General features: G+C 35.9%; 1 protein-coding gene across 1 annotated transcript in view; it reads right to left on the bottom strand.

Annotated features, from left to right (window-relative positions):
• USH2A (usherin) overlaps positions 1-22,241 on the bottom strand; it is an 838,570-nt gene that overhangs the window by 283,926 nt on the left and 532,403 nt on the right. Inside the window, exon 37 of the mRNA XM_058275221.2 lies at positions 7,974-8,153. Coding sequence (XP_058131204.1) covers positions 7,974-8,153 — 180 coding nt within the window. The remainder of the gene's footprint in view (positions 1-7,973; positions 8,154-22,241) is intronic.

Consider the following 22,241-nt stretch of genomic DNA (forward strand, 5'->3'; position numbering starts at 1 on the left):
CAATTCCAAAAGACTTAAGGGAAGATATTTCACAAAAGGACTTGAGAACATATTTAAAGACAGCCACAAAATGTTTTGGTCCTATTCTCATAATATACTTGGGAGAAAGCACGGGTTAAACTAAATGTCCTGGTATATGTTTTCAAAAGTACACTACTTGTGGTATTAAGAATGTAAATACTTTTAATTCATTGAACGAACTTACTTCATTACCTTCAACGAGTTAGTTCTTCCAGGGGCAAAATAGAACATTTGGAAGACATACACAGAAGTAAAACATTATACACAACCATTCTAAAGATTCATATGGACTGGATGTAGTATCAATTGTGTAGCTTTTAATATACTGAAGGCAAAGACAAACCATATGTTTATGTGGTGGTATAATGTTGGTGTTTTAAAGAATGCTATTCTCACAACTCTATATCTTCATTGTGGCTTTTACATTATAAGAGTTGTTTCTTTTTTCTTTTTTTCTTTTCTTTTAAGACAGAGTTGTTATAATACCCAACAGAAGAATCTGATAACCACTGTCCCTGGGTTAGGCTTTCCTGAGGGTGGATCATTTAGCCACCTTCAAGGAATTTCCTTCTCATACATCGTAGATACTCGCTTTACCTACTTATTCTTAACTGATTCCCCAGATTAATAAAGAAGAAAATTCCATTTTTCTGTAATGTATAGTGCCAGATAACCACCTACTCTTCACTTCAATGACACGTTTCTGCAGCCATCAGTTGAATTGTACTTATTAGGAATCAGCTGTATTATTCCAAAGCTGTTATGACAGTTGTGCTTCTTGTTGTAATTATGAAATTTAATTAAATATCATTTAAATTGATAGAAAGTTGTGTCTATCAAAATTGAATTCGCTTTGTCAACTTGAAAAGATGACAATAAAAGCATTGCTGGTAACTTAGGTGTAGGAAAAGTGACTAAAAGACTAAGAAAATTATATTTTAAAAATTAGAAAGGGTCTATCCTTATTAAAAACTAGAAAGGGTTTGCTCATTATACTTAGTTTTTTGCTCTTTTTTTTTCAGAAGTTTAACTGGAAGGTATAATTATATATTACATATACATTATAAAAATATAATTATTATGGGTATAGTTTTTATAAGAAAGATGCTAGATCTATAAATAGCAAACATACTCAAAACACCTTGGCTCTATATAAAAGGATTGTTGGGTCAATATATAATTATGTGTTCTAAGTTAAAATTAAGTGTTTAATGTAAATATGGATTTTTTAGAAATTTTCTGTATTAACCAACTTTTTCAATTAACTGATTAATCACTAAACATGATAGGATCAGTTAACTTAAAAGGTGAATTAAAACAGAGAACTAAACACACACACATACATGCTTTAAGTGGGCCTATATTATTTACTTCTACACTGCTATGGCAATCTTGGCAGGACTATGATAAATTGATTTTAAGAAGAATTCAATCTCAATTATTTAAAAAATGTTTATTCAAGTAAAAGTTAACAGCAGCAAAGCTATGATTTTTTGAGTTTTATTTTCTAAGCTATCATTACCAAAAAATGTTCATGTAAGTCATATATGCATTCATTCATTCAGCAAATGCTTTGGGCTAGACACTGGGCACACAGAAATAGACAAATCAAGCACAGTCCCTATCCACTCAGCTTACTGCCATATGCAGAATTTCAATATTGAGCAACAACTAAAATTACTTTAAAAATCATCCATATATAAGAACAGCTCCAGATTTTTCTACAATATTGAGCTAAGAGCATTTTAAGCAGGATGCTTTCATGCTAGGAAATATTTTCATATACTGTCTTTCAGGAAAATTTTAGTAAATATTCTGCGCTATTGTGTGTATATGCCATTGGAAAAATAATAGGACTAATTTGATAGAATAATTGTGTGTGTGTGTGTGTGTGTGTGTGTATAACTAGGCATTTACATTGATGGGACCCAGCAAATCATTCCTTTCAGTATCCATGTTCAATGACTTGGCCAAGAAATCAATACTTTTGTCAGCTTGAGGCAAGCAAAGGTTTGATACGTGCTTGTATGTTGGGATTTGACTCTTGGAAACCAGAGTTCCCATGCTCTGCAGAAGCCCAGTTTAGGCTCCTTAGGCAGCCAAGATCACTAGGATCCCCTCTGTTTGGCAGGCCATGCACAGCAGTGGTAGTAATCACACGCGGGATCAGCAGAAGCAGCACCCTGACAACTCGAAGCGTTGGGGTAAGTAATATGGAGTAGTTGTTGGTTTGTTACTTAGCAAAACAGCTGAAAGAGCGTCCCAGTTTCCTAAAACCTAAATGTAAATTAATTCAGAAGTTCAATCTATGAAAATTGAAGGATTAATGTAAAATTCTTTTAGGGCAATTATTGGGCAAAAAATAAGGATGTTATATTTTAAAAAGCAAACATTTCATTTGGTTATCCAAAAGCATGTTCTCTGTACAACTATTAAGATTTCCTATCAGCAAAAAGTGAAATAAAGTTTCAATTCAAAGGTTTAACTTTATAAAATACATATTTGAGGGGAATTAAGAGAAGGCAAAAAATACTTAGCATAAAACCTCGATTATCTCTTATTTGGCTAGTATGAGTAATACTATGAAAGCATTTACTTATGAACAAAAATACACAGATGTTGGAAATCAACAGAAATGACCATAAAAACTGTATTCAGTAAGTGGTTCAATATGAATACGGAAGGGAGATCTATTAAGAAAAATCTGTGCTGCTTTTCCGCCCATTGAAATCCCAAGATAACCAATGAGAGGCTGATGTAAAAATCATTTGCAAATTATTACACAGAGGTCATGAGGGGAATGCCATAGCTATTTCAAAGAGAAAATCACTTCCCATACTTCCTGCCTACTTCATCATTCAATAGCCATCACATCTACCACGTGGCAGGGTTACTGACCTGGCCATATTTATGTCAACAACATAAGGGTAAGTAAGTGTAGGAAGGGATAAGGGTATAGCAGAGTATATCTATAAGAAAGGCTCTGATTTTCACTTGCTCTCCCCATGAGGGCATTTTTCAGCTTGCAGTGATCAAAAAAGGGTCTCAGCAGGAAAATAGAACAATGAGGGTAGTAAGCACCAAATGTTTTTCAGGACAGGCACTGTGCTAAGCACATTGCATATAGCTTGTTGTTTAATCCTTCAAACAATTCTGTCAGGTGACAATTATCAAAAACCCTGTTTTATGGATGAACAAAAAGAGGCTCAGAGATAATTGTGAATTTGGTCTTAGTCTATGAATGAATGAGCTAGATGAAAACCAGGTGTGGATGATTCCAAAGTCTGCACTTTTACAGCATGCCTAAGTTTTAATTCCAAGTTGATTTCATCATTTTCTTTCATATCTGTTTTAGTTGCAGAGGGGAAGAAGGGAAAGAACGAAAACAAACCACTTACTTCCGTTTTCCCTGTCTCAGTTTTTAATTTTGTAAATAACATACCTCTGGAAAAGAAACACTTTCCTCAAGCTTAGCATTTTTTAGAAAGTTTGTAGATGATGATAATTCCCATCAATGTGAATGTATAAATGACAAATAATTTACTGTCATAGAAGAACTGGATTAAGTTCACAATCTAAGGTGGCTCTGTGTCCTTTCACAGTTACAATAAAACAGTTCAGAGAAAGACAAATAGAATAAAATTATTTCTTTTGGAAAAATATAAAACTTTCATAAAAAATCTGTTTCTAGTTTGTCGGTATGGAATTTGTCACTAATCATTTTAAACTATGCCCTTTTATGCTTCTTCTGTCTCTTTTAGCTTTCTGAGTAGTGCTTTGATGTAACAAAGACAGTTTCAGACAAGATTTCAGTTCTTCTGGAAAAAAGCTTTAAGTCTGGAGGCAAAATGCAGTGTATTTAAAATTTATATACTCTATAATGCCTTTGTTCTGAACTTGAAGATCCTGCAAAACTTCTAAGCTTCTTTGCCTTCCTCCTCTAAGCTCATTTGTTGTTCTTCCTTTGCTTATTATCATGCACCTGAGAGTTTAGCTGGTGGCTCCATCATTTAACTACATGCAGAGTCATGGCTGACCCTTTCTGATCAATTGCCAATCCATACAGGTTTGACTGATAAAAGAGCCAATTAGATTTAAGCAAATTAAGGGACATCACCAATGTCAACCACTTATTAAACTGAATGTTGAATTCCGTGCATACAAAACACTAATGCACCGAGCCCCATTAAGAGTTGCAATCCTAACCCCATTAGTAACTCCAGACCTTGAAGGGGTAAAGTTCAAAACAAAGTTTCATATTTATGGATTAACATTTGGATTGCGTTTTTATTTTATTTTTTTAAATTCTTTTCCTAGAACTCTTGAACTTGCACTATAATGCTATTCACAAGCTTGGATTAAATATATTATTCATGCCTAGAACTACCATAGTGCTAAATATGAGCAATATGTTATTACAAACAACCTAAAAATACAGCAATTGTGGAATTACAAAACCCAAAATCACAGGTAGAAAAGAATGTGCTACTTGATTCAAAAAAAAACAACACGAAGCAATAACAAAACTCCTCAAGTTGAACAAACAATATTTAAAACGAAATTCTGAAATGAAAAGTATGTGCCACTATCCATCTAGGTAACTAAGCTCTTGGTAGCACGATCTTGCCCACCTTATTTCCCATCTTCAAAATTACTTTGGTTTACCATATTTTTAGTCATGATTTTCTTTGTCATCAGAAAAATAGGGATAGCTACTAGTTAAAGAAGATGTTTCTTACTCATCAACTAAGAGGTGATGTAGCAGAGCAAAATTCTTTACCTTGTCCCCTTACCCTTCCTTTCCAATTTCCTATGTAAACCGAGGTCTATTCATCCTATGCTTGCCTAAGAAAAGTAACCATCTTAGGGGAGGAATCAGAGTGATGAGGTGGTACAAACTGAGAATATTCCTGACCTCCAATACTCCTCATGCTCCCTGCAGTCTGGGCCCCCAATTACATCTGCATGGCAACTGTGAACGTAATGTAAATGGAGACAGTCACATTTCCCACAGCCGGCTACAATGCAAGAGTGAACAGGTAGAGTCCCTGGCATAGGCAGGCCTGAGCAATGATGAGATGCCAATTTAAAACTGGTAATTAAACTATCTTGCTGGTTTATTTATTCATTCATTCAGCAACTATTTACTATGCACCTACCATGGGTCAGGTTTGTTCTAGGTGCCAAAGTTAAAAACGTAAATAAGAAGCAGTCCCTGCTGGGTAGGATCTGTTGAGCGTGATAGTGACTGTCAAGTTAGACAGGCAATTTTAATGTAATATGATTGTGCCCTGGGATACAAGGGGGCCCTATTTCAGCCTCAGTCGGTTAAGACATGACTTTCTGATGGAGTGATTTTTAAGTTGAACTCTAAAAATGAGTAGGACTTGGCCAGATCAAAGCGGGTGAAGGGGGTTTTCCAGACCAAATTTGATAGCAAATATATGATAAAGAAATTAGTATCTATGTTTCACTCGAACCTTCTGGTAATAGGTTCTTTAAAGATACTGAGAACAAAACACAGCTAAGGGTATTACCTTTACAAGTCTTGCATAATCCAGCATTGAAAGACACGGCTAGGAATTCAACATCACCATAAAAGAGATCTAATATTGAAATCAAGGAAATGGCAATTATGGTAACAATCCAAATATAATGGAAAAGTAAATAGCATATAGAACCTTGTCTGCCCATAAGTTGGTTCGCGTCTGTATATTGGTTCATTTATTATTCATTTCAGTATGAAACACAGTTCACTGGACAAAGGCATGGAAGATTTCTTTAATAACTCTCAGTACTAATTTAATTCTACTTAAACACACATATTCTAGTGAATGCCACATGCTTTTCAGCATGATTTTATGTGTAAATCAGGATAATATGTTTTCAGATCATTAAGTAAAAGGAAGCATGAACTAAAACCTATTTAATCAATGAGGTATCACCTTTAAACTGCCACAAGGTCATAAAAAAGATAATTTTAAAGCTATAAGTTTCCTAATTGTAATCAACAACAATCTAATGATGAAAGAAAGTATGTTCTAATGGCTGTAATAAACTTGAGCAAATCACTGTCTGTCTTTAAAGACATTTGCTTCCTCTTGTGGTAAAGTGCCATCTCCCAAATTCTGAATTTCTGAATATATAAAATGAGTGATTGCATTGAATCTGAAGAGTCTGATACAGATAAGCATCTACATAGTTCAGGTAAAGATAAGCCTCATTTAGGCATTTACTTCGGTTCTGCTATACCACTGCAAAACAGCATGTGTTTCTTTCTATTCACATAATATCAACCTTTCCACAGATATATTTATCTGGTGTATCCTGAATTAGCAAAATATATTTTTAACTTAATCACTATAATCAATACATATATAATTCCATATATGTGTATATGAGTATACACACATATACAAATGTTTAGAATTAAATTAGCTCTCTTTTTATGGATGCTATGTAAATTATAAACTAAATCAGGGTAAAGGCCATAAAATGAATGTACAAATCATTGAATAGTCCATACCCCCTGTTAAGTATTGCTTTGTAACTTAAAATCTCCATTAAATTCCTATTCTTTAATGTCTAAATATGAGTAAAAGGCAGTATATACTAAGGTTCAGAGACATGAAAATTTCTATCCCTTCCAGCATTTGTGTTACAGTGAAACATGAAGATATGAATACTCAAAGATTTGTGTGGGTCTCAATTCTTAAACACCAGTCTAAATTCAATTCCCTTTCTTATTACTTGTTCATGAAACATGATACTACACCTGAATTGATCAGCCCCAAAAGTCTCTTTCAAGCATTATTTTCTTAAACACGTGACTTCTGCCATTTAGGGTTTCAAGTATTTTAGTAAGCATCAATTCATTAATTCTTATAATGTCATAAAATGTAGATGATAGTGAATGATTTCTGTGATACTACAGGTATTGAATCTTTTCTTGGACAGAGGTCGGTTCCATACAAACGGTAGGATTAACTGTTATTTTCCTCTAATGATGAGGCACTTGCTGCCCCTATACCTTTGTGACTGGAGGGGAGTTTTTACAGCCCCATAGAGAGCCGTGCTTTCCCTTGCTAGAACTCCGTGGTTACCAAATCTGGACTTCAGGGAGTATGCTGGGTATACTGAGGTCTTTTTCCTTCAGTATTCTCAGAAAAGATATTCTCAAATGCTTAATGGAGAATCAAGCTCTTATTATTTGGAGGCATGCTTTCTGTTCAAGGGCATTAGAAACCAACCAGAGAAGGAGTTTTCTTCTTAATTATTTCCCATGAATAATTAAACCAAGGGTATAGTTGATTGCAGATCAAAATAATGGTAATTTTGAATAAGTTATATCAATTTTTTTCATAAAATATTGAAAAGAATATCCAGAGTGTATCATATGTCACATATGTAGAGACACTGGTGGACTATAATCTGTAGGGCATGTCATTTAAAGCATTTTCATCAGTGCTGAGAATAGTTTTCCTATATTGTCTATTATCTTCCCACTGCCCATTTTTACCTAGTCGAAGGGTATAGATGTATATCCAAAATGGTTCTTCAAAAAACCAAGAATGAAAAACATTGCAGTAGAAAATTAAAGCTCAAATGGGAAATATAAATTTTCAAGCGAAGTGAAGTCTCAATTAAACAAAAAGCTTCTATCAATCTTCTTAACATGGAGACAGTAAGATATATATGTATACGTTCATACACACACATACATATGCACAGAGTGATATAAAAGCAGTCTCAAAAAAAACAATGAATGGATAGAAAGATAAAAGAGTCTCAATAAAGCAAAACAAAATAATTACAGCCCAAATGATCAGAAATACAACTGAGCTCTAAGGTCTAAAACAAATGAATGCTAACGTTAAACAAGGTATTCAATAGAAACTTAGTTCTAGGGTATTTATGGAAAATTAGATAGACAACGTTTTACATAGACTTACCCCCTGGAGGCATTGAAATCACTGTAGGATCACTCATCAAGCTGCCTTGGCTATTTGAAACATTCACTTGTACTGTATAGTTAGTAAAAGGAACCAACCCATTGATGAGCACCCAAAGGTTGTTCTCTTCACTGTTATGTACAATTTGAGTGCCATTCAGAAGACTGTAGTTATTACCTGCTGATAAAAGAAAAGATTATTAAAATGACTATTAAGGATTCTTGCTTGCTATGATTCAAATATTTTGTGGGGTTTTCTAAATATACTTTACTAAACATAACTATAATATCACTGTCCTAAGAGGTAGTATACGTGTCCTCACCAATATGCATATGTTATTTATTTTTCTGTTTTGTTAGCAAAATGTTAACTATGTTCACCTTATGTTCTCCAAGTCATTTATCATGGTGGTCAAAATAATTGGGCTGATATTCTGAGATAATATGAAACCATATCAGCAGGATCATGCGTCATAAATAAAAATACTGCACAGGCATATTGATCACTTAAAGCATTGTTTTTATAATTTCTTGTGGGTTCTTTATCCTTGGATTTTCTTTGATGTGCACACTGGAAAAAATACCCTCCCCCATTAGAATTGTTCTGGATGTTAATAGCATACTTGAATATATTTGTCAGATATTTCATATATCATCAATTGGGGCTTTTTCTGCTTATTTTAATGGAGAAGTAAGTTGATGATTTTCTGTCAACTCCGCCCCCCCCCCCCTTTTTTCCTTTATTAGAGAAGTTGCAGGTTTACAGAACCATCATGCACAAAACATAGGATTCCCATACACCATCCTACCACCAACACCTTGCATTGGTGACAATAGCGCATTTTTACAATTATACTATTAAAATCAGATTGGTCAGAATATTCTGAAAAGCAGACTGGAAATCAGTGGTAATATCTGCCTGCTTCGATTAGGAGATCTATTTTTTAAGCTCTGTGGGAAAACTCAGGAGCTGCTTCATCACGTGAAACAATACTTTCAATGTATCCTCCCCCAATTCCACACCGTCCCTCCAGCGCTTCAGCAAGCCTATTCGCAAAGCTCAGAATGACTAGGATACGTGAAAATACTGCTGCTGATCCCAGTGTTTCACCTCCATCTCCTGTACATCAGCATTACAGCTAAGGTTAAGAACAGTTAGCAATTAGGGTTGAAATAAGACAAAGCTATGACTGAAAATTGTGTTATAACATTTTATTTCACTTTATATGTTAGCTGCTTTCCTGAAAGGTTACGTGAGGTAATTTTTTAAAAGTCATGCTTAATTTTAGTAAAATTTTATAAATGTGTTATATTTACTTTTAAAATGCAAAGAAAAGAACCAATAAGAATATCGATATTTCCTTCAATTAGCCATCTTCCTTTGTCAAAACAAGTTAATTACAGGTATATTTAATCGTTCCCACACAAATTCTGAAAAGATGGGCAAACAAATTTAAAAAAACACATGATACTGGACTTTAAGGGGAAGAAACACCATATTTGAAAGATCTCTAGATACTGAAACCATCTTAATGAGTACATATTTTTTAAAGTAATTGGCCACATGTTAAAATTGATCTTGCATTGTATGGTATACAATATTTAATAGTGACAATATTTACAAAAATATTATACTTTAATATAGTTCAGTAGCAAAGTATAGTGTAAAGGAAAGAACATGGGCTGGAGTATTAGACTGTCAATGCATTTGAACCTCTTCTTGACATTTTTGAATAGTATGTTCTTTTCTAAGTTATTTAATATTTCTGAACCTCAATTTTTTCATCTGTGAACTGGGAATGATTACATTTACATTGCAATGTTATTGTAAATGCTAAGTGAGGTAATTTATTTATAATATGAGCACATAATAGGTACTCGTAAACAGCAGTTGGGAATATTGTTACTATTTTTATTGTAATCCACACACCTAAATACTAGACATTTAGAACTTGCAAGTTGACTAAGAATTATGCACTCTAACTTACTTTCTCAGTAGCAATTACCTACCTCTTACATTCTCTCTTTTCCAATACTGTTATTACTTATCAAAAGTCTAACAGTTCAGTCAACAAAACAACACTAATCTCATCCTTTATCACCATCCCATAGTCTCTTCAGTTTTACTTCAAGCTCTGAAATTCATAAAAATCGTATGATGCAAAAGAGGGTCTGATATCTAGTTATGACATGACCACTTTAATGAAATGTGGGTAAGGCAGACAAACACTTTAAAAATACACAAAATTTGACAAAAGATACTTGTATAGAATAGTTTTGGAATGGAGGATTAGCTTAAAATGTTATTGCTAAAATACACAGGCGTAAGTATTTCTTGTGACCAGAAAATGTCCCTATTGACATATGAAAATTTATTGCTCTAGACTTGAAACTGGCAGTAAGAAACTTCACACTCAAAGGAATAGTTTTCCGTAGAGCTACTTATGGGAATGAATAGGATTTAATAGCTAAAAAATTGGAATTACAATGTCTATTCATTTTTCAGTAAAACTAGAAAAAAACATACTTTCAGCCTACAGAATGATTTCAAAGTTCTAAAATGGAAGCTGAATATGCATACAGAATTTTATGTATGATACACATTAGCAAGAAGTTCTGAAACCTGTAAAACAAACTTTGATAACTTCATAATGTATTGAACATATATTTCCAAATTATGCCTTATTACTTTCATAGGTTCTTTACAACTAGGTCAACTTGATTCCATCAGAGATTATTGAGTTCCAACTGCGTGTACTTTGCTAGTACTGAAGAGGAAATGTCTAAAACAATAAGACCTAATTACTGAATTCAAGAAGTCTTGTTAAAATGATGTATAAGCCCCTTGTAAATATTGTCTAGGAAGGATTATATTATCAGCATCTGAAAACCTCAAGTTCTCATGATGACTCGTTCCTTGGAAGCATTTCCAGCTACTGCTGAAACAACTGCTGCTATTGTCGCATGCCCAGCTGTACAATTTCAAAAAGGTCAGCTGATCCTACAGAGACCCAGACAGATGCTCAATTGCCTCTGAGATAATCTAATTGTGCACATCCTACAAAAGACTGAGAATTGAAGAAGAAGAAAAAAAAACAACCCACAATGCAAATTCTAAAAATTAAGCCAAGAAAATACAATTTTACAAATTTAAGCCAGGTGCAAATGTAGGATCAATAAGTAAACACCCATGATTATAATATTTAGGACTTGTTTTCCTAGTGATTTGTTTGTTTGTTTGTTATTTTGAAGCAAATTTTAGCTGTGAAACAAACACTATTACTAGCTTTGAAAATGCCATGGCAGGGGGAAATATATTAAGTACCACTTTATTCCAAGTTTCCTAGATAACAACATTAATACATGGTAATTATACAATTAGTTGTAACATTAAGTTCTAGTTATAGAACAATGATTACTCAGTAATTATAAGAAGTATGTAATTACTCAATAATTATGAGAAGTATGCAATTACATAACCATTTTGTTCAGCTCAAAAAAAAGAACTTGTACATCTCCAGGAGCCATGCAGCCAAGTGAGTCTAATGTTCTCTCATCCCCACCAGCACAGAGTTCACTTCACAGGCCTCCAGCAACTGACTGGACCTGAAACCTCAATTAAGCTCAATCCCAGAGTCCAAGCCAAAGGAAGATCCACAGATTTGTGCCCTCCCCAGACTCTCCCCAGTTTTCCCCAGCCCTCCCTTTCTTTCAATTTGGGTTCCTAGACATTGAGGAAAGATTCTTAAAATGCAAATCCTTGGATTGCCCCTCTTGAGAGGGTTGTGCTTTACCACTTTTCACTGCATGAACGTTGTTTTCAGTGGGTTGGAAAATGCAGCCCAGTTGGTTCAGCCTCAAGAATCAAGCTGGAATGATAAGCATTTCCTATCACAGATGACCATTCCTGTCTGGTCGGCCTCAGCTCTGACCCTACTTGTGAGTATAAGTGGATGGGGCAGCCTTCTTTGAGTGGTTGTGCTCTGGAGCCAAAACCCCTTGCTCCACAGCGCCTGGGAGTTTTAAGTTGAGTTCCCTCATCTATCCCTTTTGATTGTGGTCTGAGTCTTTGGGCTTTAATGGGGCTTGCACTGGATGCTCTGTAAAATGAGGTTCTTTGTCAGTATTTTAGGGTTCACCTCTATCTAAATCATCAGGGTACTTCAGAAACATTTACATATCTGAATTCCACCCCAGACCTACTGAATGAGAATATCCGGGGATAGAGCTCAGGAATCACTGGGTGATATTTCTTAAACATGCTGAAGTTTGAGATCTACTAAGTTTAGGATTATTTAGTCTATAATGAGGCTGGTCTTAAAGTAATAATCAAAATTTATTTCCTCTTGGAAGTGGATGTGGCTCAACCAGTTGGGTGCTTGCCTACCACATGGGAGGTCCCAGTGCCTCCTAAAAAAAAGAAGACAAGCAGATGCTGCAACCACTGCAATGAGCTCGATGCCTAAAAACAAGCAGATGCCACAAGCCAGCAAATGCCACAGCCTGTGGGGAGTGGATATGCCTCAGACCATCGGGCACTCACCTCCCAAGTGGGAGGTATGGGGTTTGCTTCCTGTGCCTCCTGGAGAAGACAAGCAAACAATGAGCAGACAGATGAGAGAACCATCTGGGAAAGGGGGGGTGGGGAATTAAAAAAAAAAATTTCCTCTGCTACTACAAATAATTAGATCATGTTTGTCAACCTTATTAATGATGCCCTTCCATTAGTAAACTACTGCATTAGTAAATTACTACACCTACAGAAAGTACAGAGCACCTACAGAAACTATAGCATTAGTAAACTACTGCACCTACAGAAAGTACAGAGTACCTACAAAAAGTACAAACCAGATCTAATTGAGAGAACACAAAATTTAATACCGGTGTTCTATAAGAAAAAATGAAATATATGTAAAAACAATTTTAAAAATGAGTAATCAATATTGCAGATCTGAGAACAAAAATTAATCTTCTGATTGACGTATTCTCTCTCTCTTTCTCTCTCTCTCTCTCTATCTCTTTCACTCTCTTCACTGAGGATTCAGGGAAAGGAAAGATTCTTTGCATATTGACCAACAATATGAGCAAGAACAAGTTTTGTATATAATACATAAATTTTAAAATAAACTCCTAAATGCTGTTTGAGGATCTTCTACCTTCTAAAGGGGGTCTTCATTCAGTTCTGCTTTACCTTTATATTTTGGAAAAAAAATTAAATGAAGAAACAACCAAAATAAATCTCCTATGCACAACAGATTTCACTAATAAAGAACCTTTCCTTCAGTTTCAAATACAAAGTCCTACTAAAATGTTAACATTAATGGCCATTTTCTAAGGTGAGAATCCGATTTTCAATGTTCTTTATCATTGAATAGTGGATATTTTCTAAGCAATTATTTTTTAAGCAAAAGCAAGGATAAATAGGTGTTTTCAAGTATGTGATTCAGGGATGCATAAATGATTGCTGTCCCGGGAATATCATCCTTTGGGGTTCTCTAGATTGAATTAACATAAATGGGTATCCTTTCCCATTCTTGTTATAATCATTGTCACAAGAATTTTAATGCACCATATATTCCATAATTTTTTCCTCTGTGCTGTACCGCTCTGACCTTTTCAATATTCTATAATTTGACTGGCTGGCCATTTCAGTTCTCTCCTTTTTACAGCCTTATTAACTTGTGGGAAAGAGGTGAAATGAACAACCAATCAGAATACATAATATTGCAAAGGTCAGCGTCGTCCTGTACCGTGTCATCACACACAGAATACTGTATGCCAGGCATTAACATCCTGATATCTTATTCATGTGACAAAGATTGTAACAAGAACAGAAAATGGCACAACATGAATCCATTCTCATGACAAAGATTATAATGAGAAATGACAGCGAACAAACCAAACTGATTCTTGTTACCTTGTGAGGATTTTATATGTCAGACCTGGTCCTGCTTTAAGTTAGCCTTTTCCTGAATCCAATTACACCGTAAGGTAGAAAAGGTGTTAACTAATTTCCCCACTTCTTTCTGTGAAAGAAAAGTGCTATATTCTTCCTGCATTGAGGTCTCAATTTCAGTATTGTTCAGCAATACCTTGCCATCACAGAATTCTGCCAATACCCAAATCAAAACATTTCTAACAGTATACTGCAGATCAGGGACAACATGGCAAACAAGCCCTTTAAAGTGAGCTGAGAATTCTAGGTCACTCTGAATAGCATGCATAAATATTTAAGTTACATGTTGTTTATTCTTTCTAAGGATATTCTTTCAAATTATTTTACCCAAAAAACAAGTGTGTTCTCCAAATGCCATCATTCTAATAGAGCTCCTTTTAGTAAAGTATATGAAAGGTGCTGGGTATCTGTTTATGTTGTAGTAAATATATAGTTAAAGATATCTAATCCTGGCCTTAAATGTTTGCCAAAGTAGAAAATACTTACAGTGATATACCTAATAGCTATCTTCTCCACAGATCATTTTTAGAGACAGAAATAAGTAACCTCTGAACCACTCCGCCTCTGAGAATGAAAGTGCTCTATTAATGCATCATATTTCTTACCATTATTGTAATTATTCTAATAGTGATTTTTAATTAGTTATCATCTAGTAAATGCTGAACTTCTTTGATTCCTCTTTAAACAGGTTATTCTGCTTCTATGACAATTGTAATTCAGGGAATAAACACACAGAATATTTCATCAACTAACCAAAGGATATTTCAGAGACATTTGTCCTGAGTCTGTGGACATATAAGAGAAACAGCATTTTTATAGATTCTGAGGATCTTTTCATTTTGTTCCATTTTCTTTTTTAATATGTGGTCAAGGGAAACCTAAATTTTGTGCAAATACCCTTCTAAATATTTCATGTATTATTTTTTAAAGTCATCTGGAACGCGGTTTATTTTCTATTAACTTTGTTCTATGTACCATCATCAGATTTTCCTAATTGGACCTCATGTTATTAACATCAGAAAAGAATTAGATATATGTATATGTGTATGTATGTTTATATAATGAATACGAGATTTTTTGTGACTGTGGTAACCTAGAAAAGTTTCATTTGTTTTCACCAACTATGTTGTACTTTGAGAAGTCAGATTTTTTTACCTACTTTGACTTATTTTTCCCCTTTGGAGAAAGTGTTATTTTTCTAAATGAACAAACTATTACTAGTATCTCAATCAGCTAAGAGTTATTTGGGCGAATGTGCTCCCATAGAAAGCAGTCTCCAGGTTCCAAATTAAGAACACTAGGCATGAGCATGACTATTTTATCAATAGAAAACGTGGCTTCATTTTAGAGTTCTTGGAGAGCTTTGTGAAACTTGCTGAACATGCTGAACCTTTAGTGTCACTGTGATCAAATAGACAACTCCACAACCATCATTAAGTCCAGAGGAGAGTCTATCACCAATTTTTAATTTAGTGAAATATTTATAATTTTCTTTTTAGTCACTGGACATAAGCTTGAGACCAACCCTCCATTAAAGGGGAGCAACCATTCTGGGCCTGCAGAATGTAGAGGAGCATTATAATGGGTTTCACGGTGAGTTCTATGTGCTTTATCTGCTATAGCCATATAGTCATGTGTTTCTGTATTAGTTGCCTATTGCTGTGTAATAATGTCAGCACACACCTAGAGGCTCAAAACAACACACATTTATCATCTCCTCGTTCCTGTGAGTCAGGAGTCCAGACATGGCTTAGCTGGGTTCTCTTCTTCGGGGTCTCAAAAGGCTTTTGCAATCTCATCTCAAGGTTCTACTGAGGAAGGATTCCTTCCAAGCTCCGAGATTGTTGCCAGCATTCAGTTCCTTGCTGACTACAGGGAGAAGGTTAACATCAGCCAGGAAAAGAGAGAAACTAAATAGAATTCACCTTGTTCAGAACAAATGTAAAGTCTGGGTGGATATGCCTATACAAGACCTAAGCAAGATAAAAAGAAATAATGTACTAAATATGCATGCACACAGCCAAAAGGAAAGAAAGGATTCCAATATGTAAAGAAAAATGAACTCCCCAGCCTGGGAAAAAATGATACATATTCTTCACAGGCTGAAAAAGGATATTGCAGAACCAGAGAAATGAGCTGGGACTCAAAACAACACCAGTAAGTATTTAATAATTAAGCTAGAAAAAACAAGGAACAGAATAGACAGAGCTGAAAACAAAATCAGTGGCATAAAGGAAAGTGTTAAGAGAACAAAGCACATGAAAAATAAATAAATATAGCCATCAGAGAGAAGATTATAAATATCAAAGAAAATGATCTAGCTTAAAAAGGCTTTGAGCCCATGAAGAATAAAATTCATGGAAAGAATTGAAAAAAAAGTATTCAGAGAAATAATTTAGACATCTCTTTTGTAAAATGAAAAGATAGCTTCAAGTCACGTGGGCACGTGACCACGTGACCTGTGACCTTAGAGTTGTCAATCAGACTTAAAAACTTGACAGAGCAAAACAATGACTGGAGGTGTGTTAAAGACTATTCTACACACAATTGTTGAGAATCTGGAAGCAGAGGTGCAATTGCCCAAGGCCGCACACCTTACCTGAAGCACAAACTTGTGTGGCCTTGCTATCTGTTGCTTCTGAACAAGTCTGATTCTTAAGCTCTCCTGTCAACTTGTGGAACTGCTCAGGACCTTTACAATACTTCCTTCTTGCCTTAATTTACCTGATTTGTTTCTGTTGTTCACTATCAAGAAACCATTCATGAAGTGACAAAAGTCTGAAGTGATGGTCACCACTTATTAACACTGGTTATTTATAAGTAGTGGGATTTAGTCACTGTTGCTCTCTATATTACTTGGATTTTAAAATAATTAACATGTACACATTTTATAAAATCAACAGAATCATGAGATGGTTGAAATAGCAAAAGAAAATGTAATTGCCACCGTACAATAAAACCAGGGGTCCACAAACTAAAACCTGTGGACCAAATTCAGCCAGCTTCCTATTTTTGTTAATAAAGTTTTACTGGAACCTCATCCTTTTAGCTATTGTCATGCTACAACTGCAGAACTGAACAGCTATGAGAGAAATCACATAAAGCCTAAAATGCTTACTATCTGGCCCTTTACAGAAAAAGTTTGCCAACTTCTGAATTACACAAGTGACTACCTCTTAAAAATGTTTGAATAAAAGGGATCATTTCTAATTTCTAGCTTGAGTCTCTTGAGTAAGCTCTTTTGAAAGAGTGAAACAGTATGTGGGGAGCACCCTGTTGAATAGAGTCCTCTATTGTGTTGCTTCTCTATACCTCCAACAGTGCTTGGAGTATCTTGGATTATTCAAGAATTCTAAGTGCAAATTACCGGAAAGGAGAGAAACAAAAAGAAAATAAGTTATCAATAGTTTCCTAATTCCACACATTTCCAGTTGGAAATCCAAGTGCTTTCCTTTTACAGCCGTGGTAACGGCTGTTGGAAATGCTTAGTAAGAGTAGCTGTAGGGGGAGGAGACAAGATGGTCGCTGAGTAAACTTGCCTTTGTGGTCTGTCCTGGGAAGAGACGGCTGGGCGCGGCGGCAGGTTCTCCAAGGCGAGGCTTTTTCGGGATTTTTGCAGGGCAGAAGTGTCGGGACATCGATTGGGTGGAAAGGTAACGGAGAGGATTGGTCTAGTAGATATAATTTGGGTTCTATTGCCCGCAGGTGAGACCCCGCAGGTGAGACCCGCGCACGGGCTCCTCCCTGTTGGGGGTGGGGGGAACCGCGGTCCAGCCGGGCGGCACCGCTTTTAGATGACTCTGAAGGGCTAAGGAGTTCGGGAGCTCTGGGTGAGCTGTTGACAGGTTGATGTGACAGATCGCCTTTGTGGATCGATTTCGGAAGTTAGACGGTGTTTTGTTGTGAAGCAGGAGAAACTTTTGAGTGCGAATATAAACAATAGCGCTTCCGCCTGAAGCCCTGCCCCCAAAAGCCCGGCAACCGTTCTCCAACCCAAATAGGCTGTTGGCAATAAAGAGAAGTAATTGGAAAATTGATCTAGGCTGCGGCAAGGGGGGGGGGGACACGTCTGGAAGCAGATTAAGGAATATTCTGCGAAGCTTGAGAATTCTGGTATTGGAATCCGTTTTCCGCGTCACTGGCCGGGCTTCCGATCTGTACTAGTAAAGTGGCTGCGGTGTAGAGGCGCCCTCTAGTGGCAGTGGCTTGGAATCACAGGACGGGAGGTGTCCAAAAGCTCAAATGAAAGATAACGTACTTATGAGCCCAACAAAGTGAATTGCAGGGTTCAGTCACAATATAGAGTTTGCGGATCTGACTTCCCCCATAGGGTTGGCACCCAGCTGTGGGGATCCCTGAGGGCTGTGTTACACTGCGGGGCTCCCAGGCTTCCTGTTGACGAGACTGGAGGCTGCCAGGTCTGAATTCCCTAAATTCTGGTGGCCCACACTACAGAGACTCACACCTCTTGAGTCCTCAATATCTCAGACTTTCCATCCCTGAATCCATCACGTACTGAGGTCCATCTGAGGTCCTTAAATGCCCTAGCCTTCAACGTTGGCGTTTTTTCTTTATCGTTTCATTTTGTTTTGTTTTTATTTTCATTTTGACTTATTCTTTACTTTTTTCAATTTCCTGATTGCTAACACCGCATTATCCCCTAGTCTTCTCTCACAGCGTATCCCCCAAAGTCTTTTTTTACTCAGTTATTTAAGGGTTTTTTTTTTTTTTTTTTTTTTTTTTGTGGTAGGTGCTGTGTAGTGGGTGTTTTAATTCTGGTTCGTGTATATCTGTTTTTTTTTTTATTTTTATTTTTTCTTTCCCCTACCTGTTCCCCACCCCTGGCCACACTCTTTTCCTTTCTTCCTCTCGTCCCTTCCTCCCCCCCTTTTTTTTTTCTTTTTTTTCTTTTTTTCCCTTTTTATTCTGTTGTCTCTCTCCCTCTTGTCCCTCATATTCTACTTAGTTTATTTTAACTCAATTATACAATAGGTGCGGCAGGAAACACCTCACATTCGCTGGGTTTTCTCATCATTCACTGCCTCATTTCTGTGTGAACTGATTTAGGCTACCTACACTATCCTCTTTCCCCTACATCTTGATATCCGCCACCATCTACTGGCTCTCCTATATTCCACCTCCCACCTCCTTTTCTTTGATCCACAAAGGGTCTAAGTCTTAATTTCTAATACCTATGTTTTGTTTTCTGTCTGTTATCCACTCTTGAAACTATTATCTTTCTTTTCTCTTTCCCTCTCTCATGAAATCAATAGCTTTTTAGCTCATACCATATTCCTCCCATATTCAATCATCTACCTTATAATAGGTACTCTACCTACTGCTATAACTCTACACAATTTACATGAATCTAACCTCCATCCTCCCAGATCTCATATTCTTGATTTGTTAACATATATCACCAATACTACTTTACACTTTTCCCTTGCTTACACAATTGCCTTTCCCCAACACTAATACTTTCCTTTAAAGTGAACTTAACCAACAACAAGTAACTAGAATAAGAAGAAAAAAGTGACAAAGAGAAGATATAACACCTATGCAAAAATAACAGCTAATTAACTCCAAGAGCAGACAAAGAAACTAAGGAACTGATTAAATCCATCAAAATAAAGAGATGACCAGAAAGCAACAAAAATCTACAAACCAAACCAGTAATCAGGAAAACATGGCTGAATCCAATCAACAAACCAATAATCACGAAGGGGAGCAAAACTTGGCACAAGCAATGAAAGATCTCAGAACATTTATCACCGACAAATTTGACGAAGTAATGAAAGAGGTTAACAACATGAAGACATCACTTGGAGGGGAAATTGCAGACATACGCAAAAACATAACAGATATGATGGGAATGAACACCACAGTTCAAGAAATCAAAAATACACTTGCAGCAAATATCAGCAGACTAGAAGAGACAGAGCAGAGAATTAGTGATGTGGAAGACAGTACATCAGAAATCAAACAGATAGTAGAAGGGGTCAATAAGAAGATAGAAAAAATCCAGTTAGGATTTAGGGACCTGAATGACAATGCAAAACGCTCAAACATACGTATTATAGGCATTCCAGAAGGTGAAGAGAAGGGAAAGGGGTCAGAAGGAGTGTTGCAGGAAATAATGGCTGAAAACTTCCCAAATCTACTGAAAGAGACAGATGTGCATATCCAAGAAGCACAGCGCACTCCACAAGTCATAAACCCCAACAGGCCCACCCCAAGACATATACTTGTCAAATTATCCAATGCTCAAGACAAAGAGAAAATCCTAAAAGCAGCAAGAGAAAAGAAAACCATCACATACAAGGGAAGCTCAATTAGATTAAGTGCTGATTTCTCTTCTGAAACCATGGAGGCAAGAAGGCAGTGGTATGATATAGTCAAGGTACTAAAGGAAAAAAATTTCCAACCAAGAATACTCTATCCAGCTAAACTAGCATTCAAACATGATGGAGAGTTCAAAATATTCGCAGACAAACAGGAACTGAAAGAGTATACCAACAAGAAACCTCCCCTTCAAGAAATTCTAAAGGGAGTTCTGCAGGAAGAAAGGAAAAAACAGGAAAGGCAGAGTTGGAGGAGAGTATAAGACCAACAACAACAACAAAAAAGACAAAAAAAATATACAAACAAAATATGACAAACACAAATCCAATCAAAATATGGCTAACACAAATAATTCCTTGATAGTAATAACACTGAATGTCAATGGATTAAACTCACCTATCAAAAGATTCAGACTGGGACATTGGATAAGGAAATATGACCCATCCATATGCTGTCTACAAGAGACACATCTTAGACCCAGAGACGCATGGAGATTGAAAGTGAATGGCTGGAAAACAATCATACAAGCTAACAATAACCAAAAAAAGGCAGGAGTAGCTATATTAATATCAGACAAAATAGACTTTAAATGTGAAACAATTGTGAGAGACAAAGAAGGATACTACATTTTAGTGAAAGGGAAAATCTGTCAAGAAGATCGAACAATCATAAATATCTATGCCCCTAACAAGGGTGCCTCTAAATACGTCAGGCAAATGCTGGAAAAACTAAGTGAAAGAATAGATACATCTACAATTATAGTGGGGGATTTTAATACACCACTATCAACTCTGGACAGAACATCTCAAAAGAGAATCACCAAAGAAACAAAACATCTGAATAGTATATTAGAGGAGCTCGATCTAATAGACATATATAGATCGCTACACCCAAACACAGCAGGATATACATTTTTCTCAAGCGCACATGGATCATTCTCCAAGACAGATCATATGCTACGCCACAAAGAAAGGCTGAACGAATTCAGAAAGATTGAAATCATACAAAACATTATCTCTGACCACAGTGGAGTCAAGCTGGAGATTTGCAAGGGACAGAAACCCAGATTTCACACCACGATTTGGAAATTAAACAGCACACTCTTAGAAAAACAGAGGGTCAAAGAGGAAATCTCAAAAGAAATCAATGACTACCTTGAAACAAATGATAATGATAACACAACATACCAAAATTTATGGGATGCAGCAAAAGCAGTACTGAGAGGGAAGTTTATAGCCATAAATTCATATATCAAAAAAGAAGAAAGAGCAAAAATTGAAGAACTAACTGCACATTTGAAGGAATTAGAAAAACAACAACAAAGTAACCCAACAGGAAGAAGAAGGAAGGAAATAACAAAGATAAGAGCAGAACTAAATGAAATAGAAAATAAGAAAGCACTTGAACAGATAAACAAGACCAAGAGCTGGTTTTTTGAGAAGATTAACAAAATTGACAAACCTTTAGCAACACTAACAAAGAAAAAAAGAGAGAAGATACAAATACACAAAATAAGAAATGAGAAAGGCGATATCACCACTGACCCCACAGAAATAAAGACTATCATAAGAGGATATTTTGAAAGACTATATTCCAACAAAAATGACAATCTAGAGGAAATGGACAAATTCCTAGAAACACTTAAGGAGCCCATATTGACGAAAGAAGAAATTGATGATCTTAACAAACCAATCACAAGCAGAGAGATAGAATCAGTTATTAAAAATCTCCCAATTAAGAAGAGCCCAGGGCCAGATGGCTTCACAGGTGAATTTTACAAAACATTCCGGAAAGAACTGACTCCAATCCTGCTGAAACTATTCCAAAAAATCGAAACAGAAAGAACATTACCCAACTCCTTCTATGATGCCAACATTACCCTAGTACCAAAGCCAAACAAAGACATCACAAGAAAGGAAAATTACAGACCAATTTCTCTAATGAACCTAGACGCAAAAATACTTAACAAAA

The sequence above is a fragment of the Dasypus novemcinctus genome, chromosome 13, assembly GCF_030445035.2.
Source record: "Dasypus novemcinctus isolate mDasNov1 chromosome 13, mDasNov1.1.hap2, whole genome shotgun sequence".
Classification (NCBI taxonomy): domain Eukaryota; kingdom Metazoa; phylum Chordata; class Mammalia; order Cingulata; family Dasypodidae; genus Dasypus; species Dasypus novemcinctus.